Raw genomic sequence first — 11,066 nt, 5'->3', positions numbered from 1 at the left:
ATGGCACTACACCCACGACTACAATCCGAAGCAACCAATTATCTCATAGGTAATGGGTACTATACTACTTAAGCGTTGGGTAGGTTAGTTCAAGTAGTTGGTAAAATACTTGAACCTTATCCAAGTAAACACATTGGGGTGGCTAGGGAATTGTATGGAGACGGACACAGTAATAACATTTTACGTTGCAAAAGTAACGTTTACGTAATAGATATGACCAGTGATCCCTCTCCGTTTTTACCAGTTTATCATAATGTCACTAAATGGCCTGATGAAAAACTGAGTTCCCAATCAGAAGACTGACTTTAGGCCTTACTAGACGACCCTATAAAGAAAAACTGGATTTCAACCTCTCAAAGACTGATTATGTTGGAAACTATAACACTGTACCTGAAGCTTAAAGAATTGTGAAACCAAAAATACACAGAAAATAGGCAACACAAGTTTTTTGCTATTTTTCTTATGCTATTCAACAAACTTTAACCTTCTACAAGAAAATTTGGCTCAACTTTAGGCAGTCTCAGATATCATGCAGCTTATTTTATTTTTCTTTCACATTTAAACAGATTCCGAACCAAATTGTACACAATCAGTTATGAGTTATGCAATTCTTTACAGTTGATACATCACATTACACAAATCAATTAACTCTACAAAAGTCGCTGTACCAATTTTTGACAGCAATTATCAGGCAGCATACTTCCCATCAGTAACAGCAGAAAAATAATGATCTATGGCACACAAACAAACACGAGCTTATTCATCAAGCAGACTGAAAGTGGCACTAGTTGTATCAGTCACTGAACAAGATGCTGCTAAAGCTTCTGCAATTCTAAGCGCACTGAAGGCTTTATAAATTGCCAAGTCAGCAACCTCCATAAGCGCTTGAGCTTGTTGCCGTTTAACAATGGCTGTCTCTTCTGTTCTCTTTGCCGCTTCTCGTGTTTCATGCACTTTCATATACATGTTTGCAACCTCTTCCCATACTTTTTGATTATTCAACATTCCTAATTAAATAATGAAATTAAAATACTAGTCAGTTTGTATATTAATGATGATTTAGTGTCCACAAAGACTTGAGAACAGCATTTTATCAATGCAGAAATGGTGATATCTAGGCGAGATATAACTTTCAAAGCATGTGATAAAACTACAGCGTGATTGGTTCGCCTATTAACAGAGTTCTAATCTATGTGAAAAGAAACTTATGATCTTCTAAGACAAAATTTAGATGTTCATATATCAGAGATGGCAAAATGGACTTCTTGTCACATTGGGGTTTAGATAGAAACAAGCATAGCACAAGACATAAAATCTTTTGTACAAGGCTTGATGAATGGGTTAACCAGAAACTCAGAAAGACCAAAACACTTATCATCGTGTTGTTTACAAACTAGCAAGTTAAATATATTCAGATTCTGACATTCACAAAAGTAATCATACGAGTATAATCTAATTTTTTCAATAAAATTGATTTAGCTGGTTTTATTCATCAAAAACAGATTAATAAAGACTTACATTTTAACATTTTACTAGTTTTACTAGTTAGACAGACGGCATAACTTGAATCCACTAGTTCATAAGTAAATGAAATCAAACTGCCACCTCTAACATATTTACAAGACATCAAATCTAAGGATAAAGATATGCTATTGTATATTCCAAACCAACTGTCTAAAATAACAAAATATACACATTCCGACACTAAAGAGGGACATTTTAACTTTCTTCCATATCAATCATGTAATCAACTGACATGCAACATATGCATGGGTGTTTCACAAGAAATAAAAGATCATAAGACATAATTACATAACTATAACTTCAGATCTTAGTAAAGGGGGTGAAAAAATACACACCTTTCTTGAGATCAAGTTCCTTTTCTGCACAACGTATGCTTGTAGGTCTTCGACACAATCGATTCTGAGCAGAACGTGTCACATGTTGTTTAACTATTGGACGCTTATTACACTGCCATCAAATCCTTCCATTGTAAATATCCTACTTTCTATATATATACATTTAAATAAACAACATAAGATTCAATCTGTACCTGAAAAGCTCTAATAAGTGGAGACCGTTTCTTCTTCCTTTTATTCCTCCAATATCTATACAAAGCTTCTAAAACTTCCTTCGATGCCAGCACCTGACAACGCTCTACAGCTAATGCAGCATCAGAATACTCATTTGGATTACAATAGTTTCCTCTTTCGAAAGCATCAATTACATTCTCAAAAGTCTCTTCTGCGACAAACCCATTATCCCCAAACTGCCCACTATTAAACCTCTCCAACCATTTCTCATCATCACAATCCATATCATAAACCGCATAACCCTTTTCCAAAACCCTACTAACTTCATCACCTCTTGAGATAATATACGCCTCCGGTAGCACAAACGGTACAAACTCCTGTTCTGCATAACCTTCTACTTCCCTCAGACTAGGCGCCGGCACAACACCATTTATTGTACCCTTGACCGTTCTATTCACTAACTCGTTAAAACACAGAACCTTTGGAACACTCGGAACCCTTTTCCCAAGCAGACTTGCTTCCCTCACACCAGGCGCCTGCACTACGCCGTTTATTGTAAACTTAACCTTTTTATTCGCTAACTCGTTAAGACATAAAACCCTTGGAACCCTTTTCCTAACTGATCTTGCTTTCACTGTATGACCTTCTACTTCCCTCACACTAGGCGCAGGCACTACACCGTTTATCGTACCCTTGACCTCTTTATTCGCTAACTCGTTAAAAAACAGAGCCTTTGGAACCCTCCGAACCCTTCTCACAACGGATCTTGCTTTCCTAAATACCACAAACTCATTTGCAACTAAATCAACTAACAACCCTTTGTAATGATCATTTGTATCATTATTTTCGACAACATTATCTCCATTTTGTTGTATATTCCTCTTTCGTTTCCTAGTATAAACAGATCCAAATTTCTTAAATCTGCTCACATTATCACAATCAACAACTTCACTAATTTTCTTGAAATCTAAAACATTCTCAACTTCCTGACTTTTTACACTAATTCCCGAAATACCCTTATCTATTCCAAATTCCCCAAAATTCAAATCCTCTTTATTCTCATCAGTAGTTCCCAAAACACCATCACATTCAAAATCAATATCCTGATTATTTTTTTCAACTTTAATTTCCAAACAATTATCAAGAATATTTTTCTTGGTTTCCTGAATACTTACAACATTAACATCAGAAGATGTGAATCTCACGCGCTGTACATCGTCTAAAGATCGAGTGGTAAAGAATCGTTTCCCTGATCTTAGAACTCTATCCCCAGATGTTCTTGTAATTCTTTTCATACCCACCACTAAAATCTTGCAAAATAAAACTATGAAGGAAAAAAACATAAAATAAAATTGAAAATTTGTAAAAAAGATAATATTGGTTTTGTGCAAGATTCAAGAATCATATGAACAATTCCTCCGGTTTAAACTATAACAAATTTCAAATTTAATAAAAAAAAAAAAAACTGAAAATCAAAAATATTGTTATTATTTCAAGAATGAAAATAAAATTTTCAAGATTTAATACAGAAAAATGAGAACTTCGAGAAAAAGAAAAACATGGGTTTTGTTCAAGATTGATCGGGGTTTTATTCAAGATTGAAGATTCATGGTAAATTTGATCTGGGATTTTGTTTTAGGTTTTATTTATTTATTTTTTGCAAAAAAAAAAGAAAAAATTCAAAATTTATAAAAGAAAAATGAGAATTTGTAAAATATAAAACATGGGTTTTGTTCAAGATTGAAGATTTATGAAAACCTGTTTCGGGTTTTTTGTTGAAAATTGTCTTTATGGTCTCAAGCATGAAAATATGTGTGTGTGTGTGTGTGTTTTTTAGAGAGAGAGGGGGAATGAAGAGAGAGAAAACAAAGATGGGCGGGAAAATGAAAAGGCGGTGTGGAAAGGAACCGCCAAAAGATTGATTGATTCGCTGGACGTATACCAACGAGACACGTTGGAACTATCATTCCATGATTTGCAGATGAAGAAATGGTAGCCGTTGGATCATGAAGGTGTATGGTAAAGTACAGTGGTAATTCATTACATGTTTTAAGAGTTATTTTTGAAACAATAACATGATCACATTTGACGAAAAATTAGGCTTCCCGCAAATATTTGAATCGTTTATTGGATAAACAAAAGATTTATATAATGTATTTATCCGATTTTTTTTTAGATACTCTTTAACTTTCTTTTTAAAGGTTTAAAAATACTCTAATAATTAATTTAAATTGAACCAATAGTAATATAGTATTACTTAATCCAACTAAAAATTCATTAAACTTTATGAAAAAATCTATAACCCTTACATTCTTGTTTTATCTTAGACTAATTTTAGAGCAAGTTACTGAAATGGTATATGTGGTTTAAAAAAAATTGAGTTGGATGGTATAAAATTATGTTAGATTTATAACTTGGGCCATCATTTCCGTTTAGGCCCGTTAACATTTTTATTTTAAGGCCTCATTTCAATCCTTGCATTATTGCACAACGCAATCTCGGGCTCTCGGCTATGACCTTGTGTCATCATCTACGACCCTTTGCCTCACGTTATATTCTTTTAAGCAACACGTTACATCAATTGATGTATTAAACAGTCTTGAATATAATTAGTAGTATATTAGGTTTAGCCCCGTGCGTTGCACGAGATAACATAAATTTCTATCAAATAGTTCAACAAATATTCAATATAATAAAAAACTATCATTGAAAAACGAAGATATTTTTTTATGTAATGAAGTAAAATGTCAAATGAAAAAGTAATAAACATTATTAAAAGTAAAAATTATAAACCTTAAGATAAATCTTCACTTTTTTTCATCCTCCTTCATCCCTTCCACAAGCAATGAATATTTCACCATTCTCTCACCGTCTATGTAGGAATTAATCTTGACTCAGTCATATTATCTAGTTTGAGTTGGTTTTATTTAAGTTAGTATTTGAGTTGGTTTTAGTGTTGCTTCAAATAAATAGTATGAAGTCATGGGGTTGACCGAATTATATGCAATTGAGAATATGAACGTTATGGGTCATACCCATGACCAATTCCTTAGGTAGAGTTGATAGTTTATTTGCTTATTTTTAGGATCACATGAGATGTAGTTTTGTCTATTTAAGGCTTATTCAGTCATTGAATGAGAAGTAAGTTTCACCTTTGTTTTCTATATTTTTGTACGTATTTATACTCTCTTTTCATATTAACATACATAATATACATAATGAGTGAGGTTGAGAGTGATAAAGAAAGAAAGAAAAAGATAAAATTAAAAAGGTGAGAGGGTGAGGAAGAAACCAGATTTACACCACCATCACCACTTTGCTACCGACCCTTTGGTACCTACAGGGCGGGTGGTGTTCCAACTGGTCACCGATCGATCACCATTTTGCCTCCTTATGTATTACGTCCACCCTCAAAGAATTAAACATAGAGTATATAAAAACATAAATTCAACTTAAATTAAGACTACATTTTTTTATGTTCCATGTAATCTAAAGTTTATATTTTTACAATATATTTATGTTAAAAAATAAAAATTAAATATAAATAAAAAAAAATTATATCTCAAAAGATATTATTTAAAAAAAATTAAGAATCATTATTACTTTTTAATAAGAATTAAAAAGATCTTTAAAATATGGAAACTTTTATAAATTTAGAATATGTCATTAATATATATTTTAGGTAAGAAACTATTACCATATATCTCTTTTATATATGTGTCAACTGTCATCTAATTATATAAATAATATTTTTAATAATTTTCGTGGGATTTTAGACCGAATATCTATAATGTTTTCCAAAATATAAACAAAAATCTCATTAGATCAAATGGTTTATGTTTCACATAAAAAACTTGAGGTTGTGGGTTCTAATCATGCTTATGACTTTTTAATATGCTATTTATTTATAATTAATAAAGGATATGTTGTTGTTGACTGGATGATGATTCGTCAAGCATGTATAGGTGTCAGCTTACGTGTCAACGTTTAAGAGACCAACAACGTGAGATCGCCACGTAGGAAAAAGATGATGTGGCGAGCTCTGGGATATGCCACATCATCAAATTGAGATAGAGAATTATATATATATAGAGATGCGATTAAATTATAGTCCTCTGTCTTCATCCCAATTGATGTTAACATCAAATAAATTTTTTAAGGGATGATGGAAGAACTAGTCTTATTTTTTTGGTTTGTTGGCTACAATTCTAGGACGTTAATTTGTAAAAGATAATGAGTTGGTAAAAATATATATGGAGAAGAGGAGAGGAAACAAGTGTAAATAATAAAATATGGTCATAAACTTAAAACTATTTTTATGCATTCCAACATTAATCACAAGTATAACATATCAATTTCTCAAATTGTAATATACTCATATACATTTTATGTCGAAATAACAATATTTTTTTATAGCATATATAAACGATATCTTAGTTTTTTTGTTTTTGGATCATGACAAAGTTTAATAAGAAAAAAATATTTGACTGATTCAAACATGCATATATGTAACCATTGCTTTGGATATATCAAGCAATTTTAATAGGAAAAGAAATGCTACTAAAATGGTTAATTATTTATGCATGATATAAAAGTATTATATTATACTAGATATAATAAACCGTACCTCTGTAATTTAAGAATGACCTTAATTAGTTAGCTACATAAATACTAATAATAATACTACAATTAGTACAATATAATCCAGCTTGGGGGCCATTATTGGGTCTTTTAGTCCTTGTAAATAGCCGGCCCTATGACAAAGCCCATCTCTGCCGGCCGACGTCCACTTCATCACCATTCACCATCCTTCATAAAATCCAAGTTTCTTGCATTTCATTTTCCATAATTTGTCATAATATATTCAAAAAAGCATGGTAGCAGAGACAAACCAAACAACAGGCCTCATGGCTGATCATGATAATAATAGTCCAAGTGCTCGTAGTCGTGGCTCTTCCACCACGACTACTGATCACTTGAAGCTTAGCTCAAGCTCACGAAGCGAATCTCCAAGTACTGCCACCTTTTTCTCATCTTCCCAAAAAGCAAGCCCAGTAGTACCAACTAATATCACCAAGGATGCCATTCGTCGAATTGTGAATGCTAATGGTGCCACACTCAGGATAGAGGAGTTAAGATTCGTTCAAAAGCTAGGAAGCGGCGATATTGGGAGTGTGTACTTGGTGGAGCTAAAGTGCGCTGAAGGGTGCATGTTTGCTGCCAAGGTTATGGATAAAGAAGAGTTGATGAATAGGGACAAAGAGAGTAGGGCAAAAACAGAATTGGAAATTCTTGAAATGTTGGATCATCCATTTTTGCCTTCACTTTTTGCTAGTTTTGAAGTTGATAGATGGTCTTGTCTGTTGACGGAGTTCTGCCCTGGTGGCGATTTGCATATTCTTCGACAACGTCAACCTGATCGTAGGTTTGATGAAGCTGCAGTCCGGTGAGTATAATTTAAGTTGTGGCCAATTATTATAAGTAATATTATAAAAAAAATATTGTGGGTTAAAATTGCTTTATTGATTAAAGCAGGGTTTAATATTAAGTTGATGTGTGCATAATTTATGCAGGTTTTATGCATCAGAAGTTGTGGTTGCACTAGAATACCTTCATATGATGGGCATAATCTATAGAGATCTAAAACCTGAAAACATACTAGTCCGATCAGACGGTCATATAATGCTCACTGACTTTGATTTATGCCTGAAATGCAACGATTCCACGAGCCCAAAACTTGTTCAAGGTCAAGAACATGCCATCAGCAGCCCGTTAACGTGCACCAAGGGTTCATTGTCCTCGTGTATGCTTCCTAAATGCGTCATGCCAAAACTCTCTTGTTTCCACCCCAAGAGAAAACGAAGAATGAGACCCACTAACCGTCCAGCCTTTGACATAATGGCTGAGCCAGTTGAGGCTCGCTCAATGTCATTTGTTGGCACTCATGAGTATTTGGCACCAGAAGTAGTTTCTGGCGAAGGGCATGGCAATGCAGTTGATTGGTGGACTTTAGGGATATTTGTATACGAGCTGTTTTATGGCGTGACACCGTTTAGGGGTGGTGATAATGAATTTACCCTTACAAGCATTTTGGCTAGAGGGCTTCAGTTCCCTAAAGAACCTGTGGCATCTTCAGCTATGAAAGATTTGATCACAAAGCTCTTAATCAAGGACCCGGCTAAGAGAATAGGGTCCATGAAGGGTGCACCGTCAATCAAACACCATTCGTTCTTTGATGGAGTAGATTGGGCACTTCTACGTGGGGCTTCACCACCCTATATTCCTCAACCCGTCTCTTTTCGAGATTTTATTGCACAAAATGATAATCATGATGATCATATAGACTACTATTAGTCACTCACTATTCATGATATCTATTTGTTTTGTCATTTTTAGTTTGTTCTGTACGTTATTTATGATTACTTTACATGTAAAAAGACATGTTTGACATGTACGAGTCCATAAAAAATGAATTGTTTTGAAGATACAGTTTATTAGTAGCACACAATTGCCAAGGATAAATTAGCCACTAAATTTAAGGTGCAATTTCCACCCATTTACATAGATAACATAGGTGATTTGCGTTGCACTGACGGATTAAATGGGTAAACAACTTGAAAACAGAAAAAGGGCAAATAAGTTTCATAGGTTGACCGGGTAGAAGAAACCCGTTTTAACATGACTTATTCTGACTTGTTACCCAGCCTAACCACTTTGCCCTCTCTAGTTTAACACCAAGGACTGGTGAAATACAATTTTAGCTGAAGAGTAATTAAATACTTTGGGTTTTTTTCATAACTTGTACTAGTACTTTTTTATACGAGTATCATACAATCATGTTCTGTTTTTATTGTGGTGCCAAGATTTATCTCAATGGCTAACTTTTACAAAGGAAGAAGTTACAAACTTACAACAACCCACACAACTACTAACATATTGAATACACCAACATCCAAAACCCTTATAAGAAGATCAAGCCGCAATAGGTTCAGCTTGTTTTTCAGCTTCAGAAGATGGTGCAACAGCTGGTTCCACCAGTTTTTCGGCCTCAGAAGATGGTGCAGCCACAGGTTCCACTGGTTTCGCAGCTCCACAAGATGGTGCGGCAACATCTTCTGTTGGTTTTGTAGCTCCACAAGATGACGCAGCCACAGGTTCCGCTCCACAAGATGGTGCAGTCACAGGCTCCACTGCTTCTCCAGCTTCAGTAGAAGGGGCGGCAGCAGGTTCCACCGCCTTTTTGGGTCCACAACAACATGATGATGCTTCTTTTGGCCAAAATTCGGTCTTCTTACCAGTCTTGGAAACAGTCTGCAAAACTGCATCCGGCTCTACGTTCCCTTTCACTGTTACCTTCTTTTGCTCGAGGTCAATGTCAAAAGTTTCCACCCCTAAATAATAACATTTCCATGATCTTAGCATAGATTTCTTAAAAGTGAACTTTGACGATAAAAAGCTAAACTTTTGTGGTCCTTCCAACTCACAATTCTTATATGTGATAAAATAGCATGATCCAACTTTTAGCAAATGGTATCATATTCATATGCAATTAATTGTGCATTTTCAACCAAATAGGGATAATGTTAAACACTGAAAGTGAAATGCCAAAATAGGCCCGGAATCAATTCTGTTTTGTTGATTTTAGAACCAGATGCAAAGGTAGAAAATATCAAAATAATCTAAAAACATGAGTACTTTGAGTCTAAAGAAGCATAACTACTGTTCCTTTGTATATCTTAAATCTAAAATTATCCAAAATTTACTCAAAGTTCTTGAACTAAAGCTGGCTTTAGCAAGGTATTTTAGAACTAATGTTATGATTGTGATACACCTAAAACCTGTGACAATAAAATGAATAAATACACAAAGGTAAATTGTGCATGTCACGTGTTATAATTAGTGATGGGTTAATTATTAGTTACTTAATTTAATCGGGCAGGGAATGAATTAGGTCCATATATTATGTATGAATTCTTGCAAAACAAGATCAAAAAAACACAAACCTTCCATGTTAGTAAGAACCCTCTTGACAGCACCAGCACAACCTCCACATGACATACCCACCTTCAGAACAACCGTCTATGATTCCAAACACACATCAATCATTCCGTAAGTTCAAACATAATAAAGCTAACATATATAGCTTTGGTATACACATATGAAAAACAAGTTATGGTCTAACAGTCACAATTCACAAACAAAGACAGTAATATTAACAAAACTAACTTGTCCTTGCTAAAAAACAAGTATAAGTATATATTATACGTACTAATTATATAAACATATAAATTTAGAGATCTAGAAAACGTACCTGAGACATTTTTATCTGTTATCAATTACTAGTATTATATATGGATGGATTCGAAGTGAGTTTAGAAAAACTGGGCAAACTCGTCTATTAATATAGGCTAAAAAGAAGATTCGATTTTACGTTTCAATTTGGAGTCTGAATCAGCTTCTTTTTTTTTTTCTCTTTTCTTTGTTGGGTGTGGACAGTCTTTTGTTATTTAGAAACCGTTACGGAAACTGATACATTCTTTTACTAGTAATTTGGGCCTAAAAGTATCTTTGATGACAGGTCCAAAATAAACTTTTATGTGTATATTTTCTTTTCACTTCTTCCATGTTCAATTTTATTAATTTTTAATTCTTTTAGCTTTAAACTTGAGAATACAGAGTAAATTTATAAAGATGTTCATATTTTTGTCAACCGGTCAACCACTGATATATATGTTTCACTTTCAAAACGTACGTAACTCATATATATATATATATATATATATATTAATGATGATAGGTTGTTCCACTAGACATACTATAATTCCAATCTTATATGTCACTAGCTTAAAACCCATCCAAAGCACGACTCTATAATTTATAACCAATGTACTATAAGCTATTGCAGTAAACATATATTATTGCATATTTTGGTGTTGTGAATGAACTTTAAAAGGATGCGAAATGTAAATAGGTATACCGTACAGAAAGGAACATATATTGGGTTAAGACTTAAGAGTGTCAATAGATGGATAT

The 11,066-nt window shown here is 33.7% G+C and overlaps 3 protein-coding genes across 3 annotated transcripts; 1 reads left to right on the top strand and 2 right to left on the bottom strand.

The window, feature by feature from the left end:
* Window positions 1–577: 577 nt before the first annotated feature.
* On the bottom strand, window positions 578–3,328 carry LOC122604845. The gene is made up of 3 exons (XM_043777706.1): window positions 2,054–3,328; window positions 1,860–1,971; window positions 578–1,007 (listed from the first exon to the last, which is right to left on the bottom strand). The coding sequence occupies exons 1-3, from the start codon at window positions 3,326–3,328 to the stop codon at window positions 757–759; spliced, it is 1,638 nt and encodes a 545-aa protein (XP_043633641.1). The 3' UTR covers window positions 578–756.
* A 3,579-nt stretch (window positions 3,329–6,907) lies between these two features.
* LOC122604844 (serine/threonine-protein kinase D6PKL2-like) lies at window positions 6,908–8,389 on the top strand. The gene is made up of 2 exons (XM_043777705.1): window positions 6,908–7,479; window positions 7,607–8,389. The coding sequence occupies exons 1-2, from the start codon at window positions 6,908–6,910 to the stop codon at window positions 8,385–8,387; spliced, it is 1,353 nt and encodes a 450-aa protein (XP_043633640.1). The 3' UTR covers window positions 8,388–8,389.
* A 406-nt stretch (window positions 8,390–8,795) lies between these two features.
* Window positions 8,796–10,503, bottom strand: LOC122602937 (copper transport protein CCH-like). Its single transcript, XM_043775551.1, has 3 exons — window positions 10,345–10,503; window positions 10,037–10,112; window positions 8,796–9,424 (listed from the first exon to the last, which is right to left on the bottom strand). The coding sequence occupies exons 1-3, from the start codon at window positions 10,351–10,353 to the stop codon at window positions 9,006–9,008; spliced, it is 504 nt and encodes a 167-aa protein (XP_043631486.1). The 5' UTR covers window positions 10,354–10,503; the 3' UTR covers window positions 8,796–9,005.
* Between the last annotated feature and the right edge of the window lie 563 nt (window positions 10,504–11,066).

The sequence above is a fragment of the Erigeron canadensis genome, chromosome 6 (genome assembly GCF_010389155.1).
Source record: "Erigeron canadensis isolate Cc75 chromosome 6, C_canadensis_v1, whole genome shotgun sequence".
Taxonomy (NCBI): domain Eukaryota; kingdom Viridiplantae; phylum Streptophyta; class Magnoliopsida; order Asterales; family Asteraceae; genus Erigeron; species Erigeron canadensis.
The sequence above is the reverse complement of the archived record's forward strand: the minus strand, read 5'-3'. Positions and strand labels throughout refer to the sequence as shown.

Excerpts from the sequence above, each read along its gene's own strand:
- LOC122604845 (XM_043777706.1), bottom strand. The coding sequence starts at position 3,328 with ATGAAAAGAATTACAAGAACATCTGGGGATAGAGTTCTAAGATCAGGG. Across the intron at positions 1,972-2,053 it reads CACTTATTAGAGCTTTTCAG|TGTAATAAGCGTCCAATAGT; the intron begins GTACAGATTGAA and ends ATTTGATGGCAG. Across the intron at positions 1,008-1,859 it reads GGAACTTGATCTCAAGAAAG|GAATGTTGAATAATCAAAAA; the intron begins GTGTGTATTTTT and ends TTATTTAATTAG.
- LOC122604844 (XM_043777705.1), top strand. The coding sequence starts at position 6,908 with ATGGTAGCAGAGACAAACCAAACAACAGGCCTCATGGCTGATCATGAT. Across the intron at positions 7,480-7,606 it reads TTTGATGAAGCTGCAGTCCG|GTTTTATGCATCAGAAGTTG; the intron begins GTGAGTATAATT and ends TAATTTATGCAG.
- LOC122602937 (XM_043775551.1), bottom strand. Across the intron at positions 9,425-10,036 it reads GGTTCTTACTAACATGGAAG|GGGTGGAAACTTTTGACATT; the intron begins GTTTGTGTTTTT and ends GTTATTATTTAG.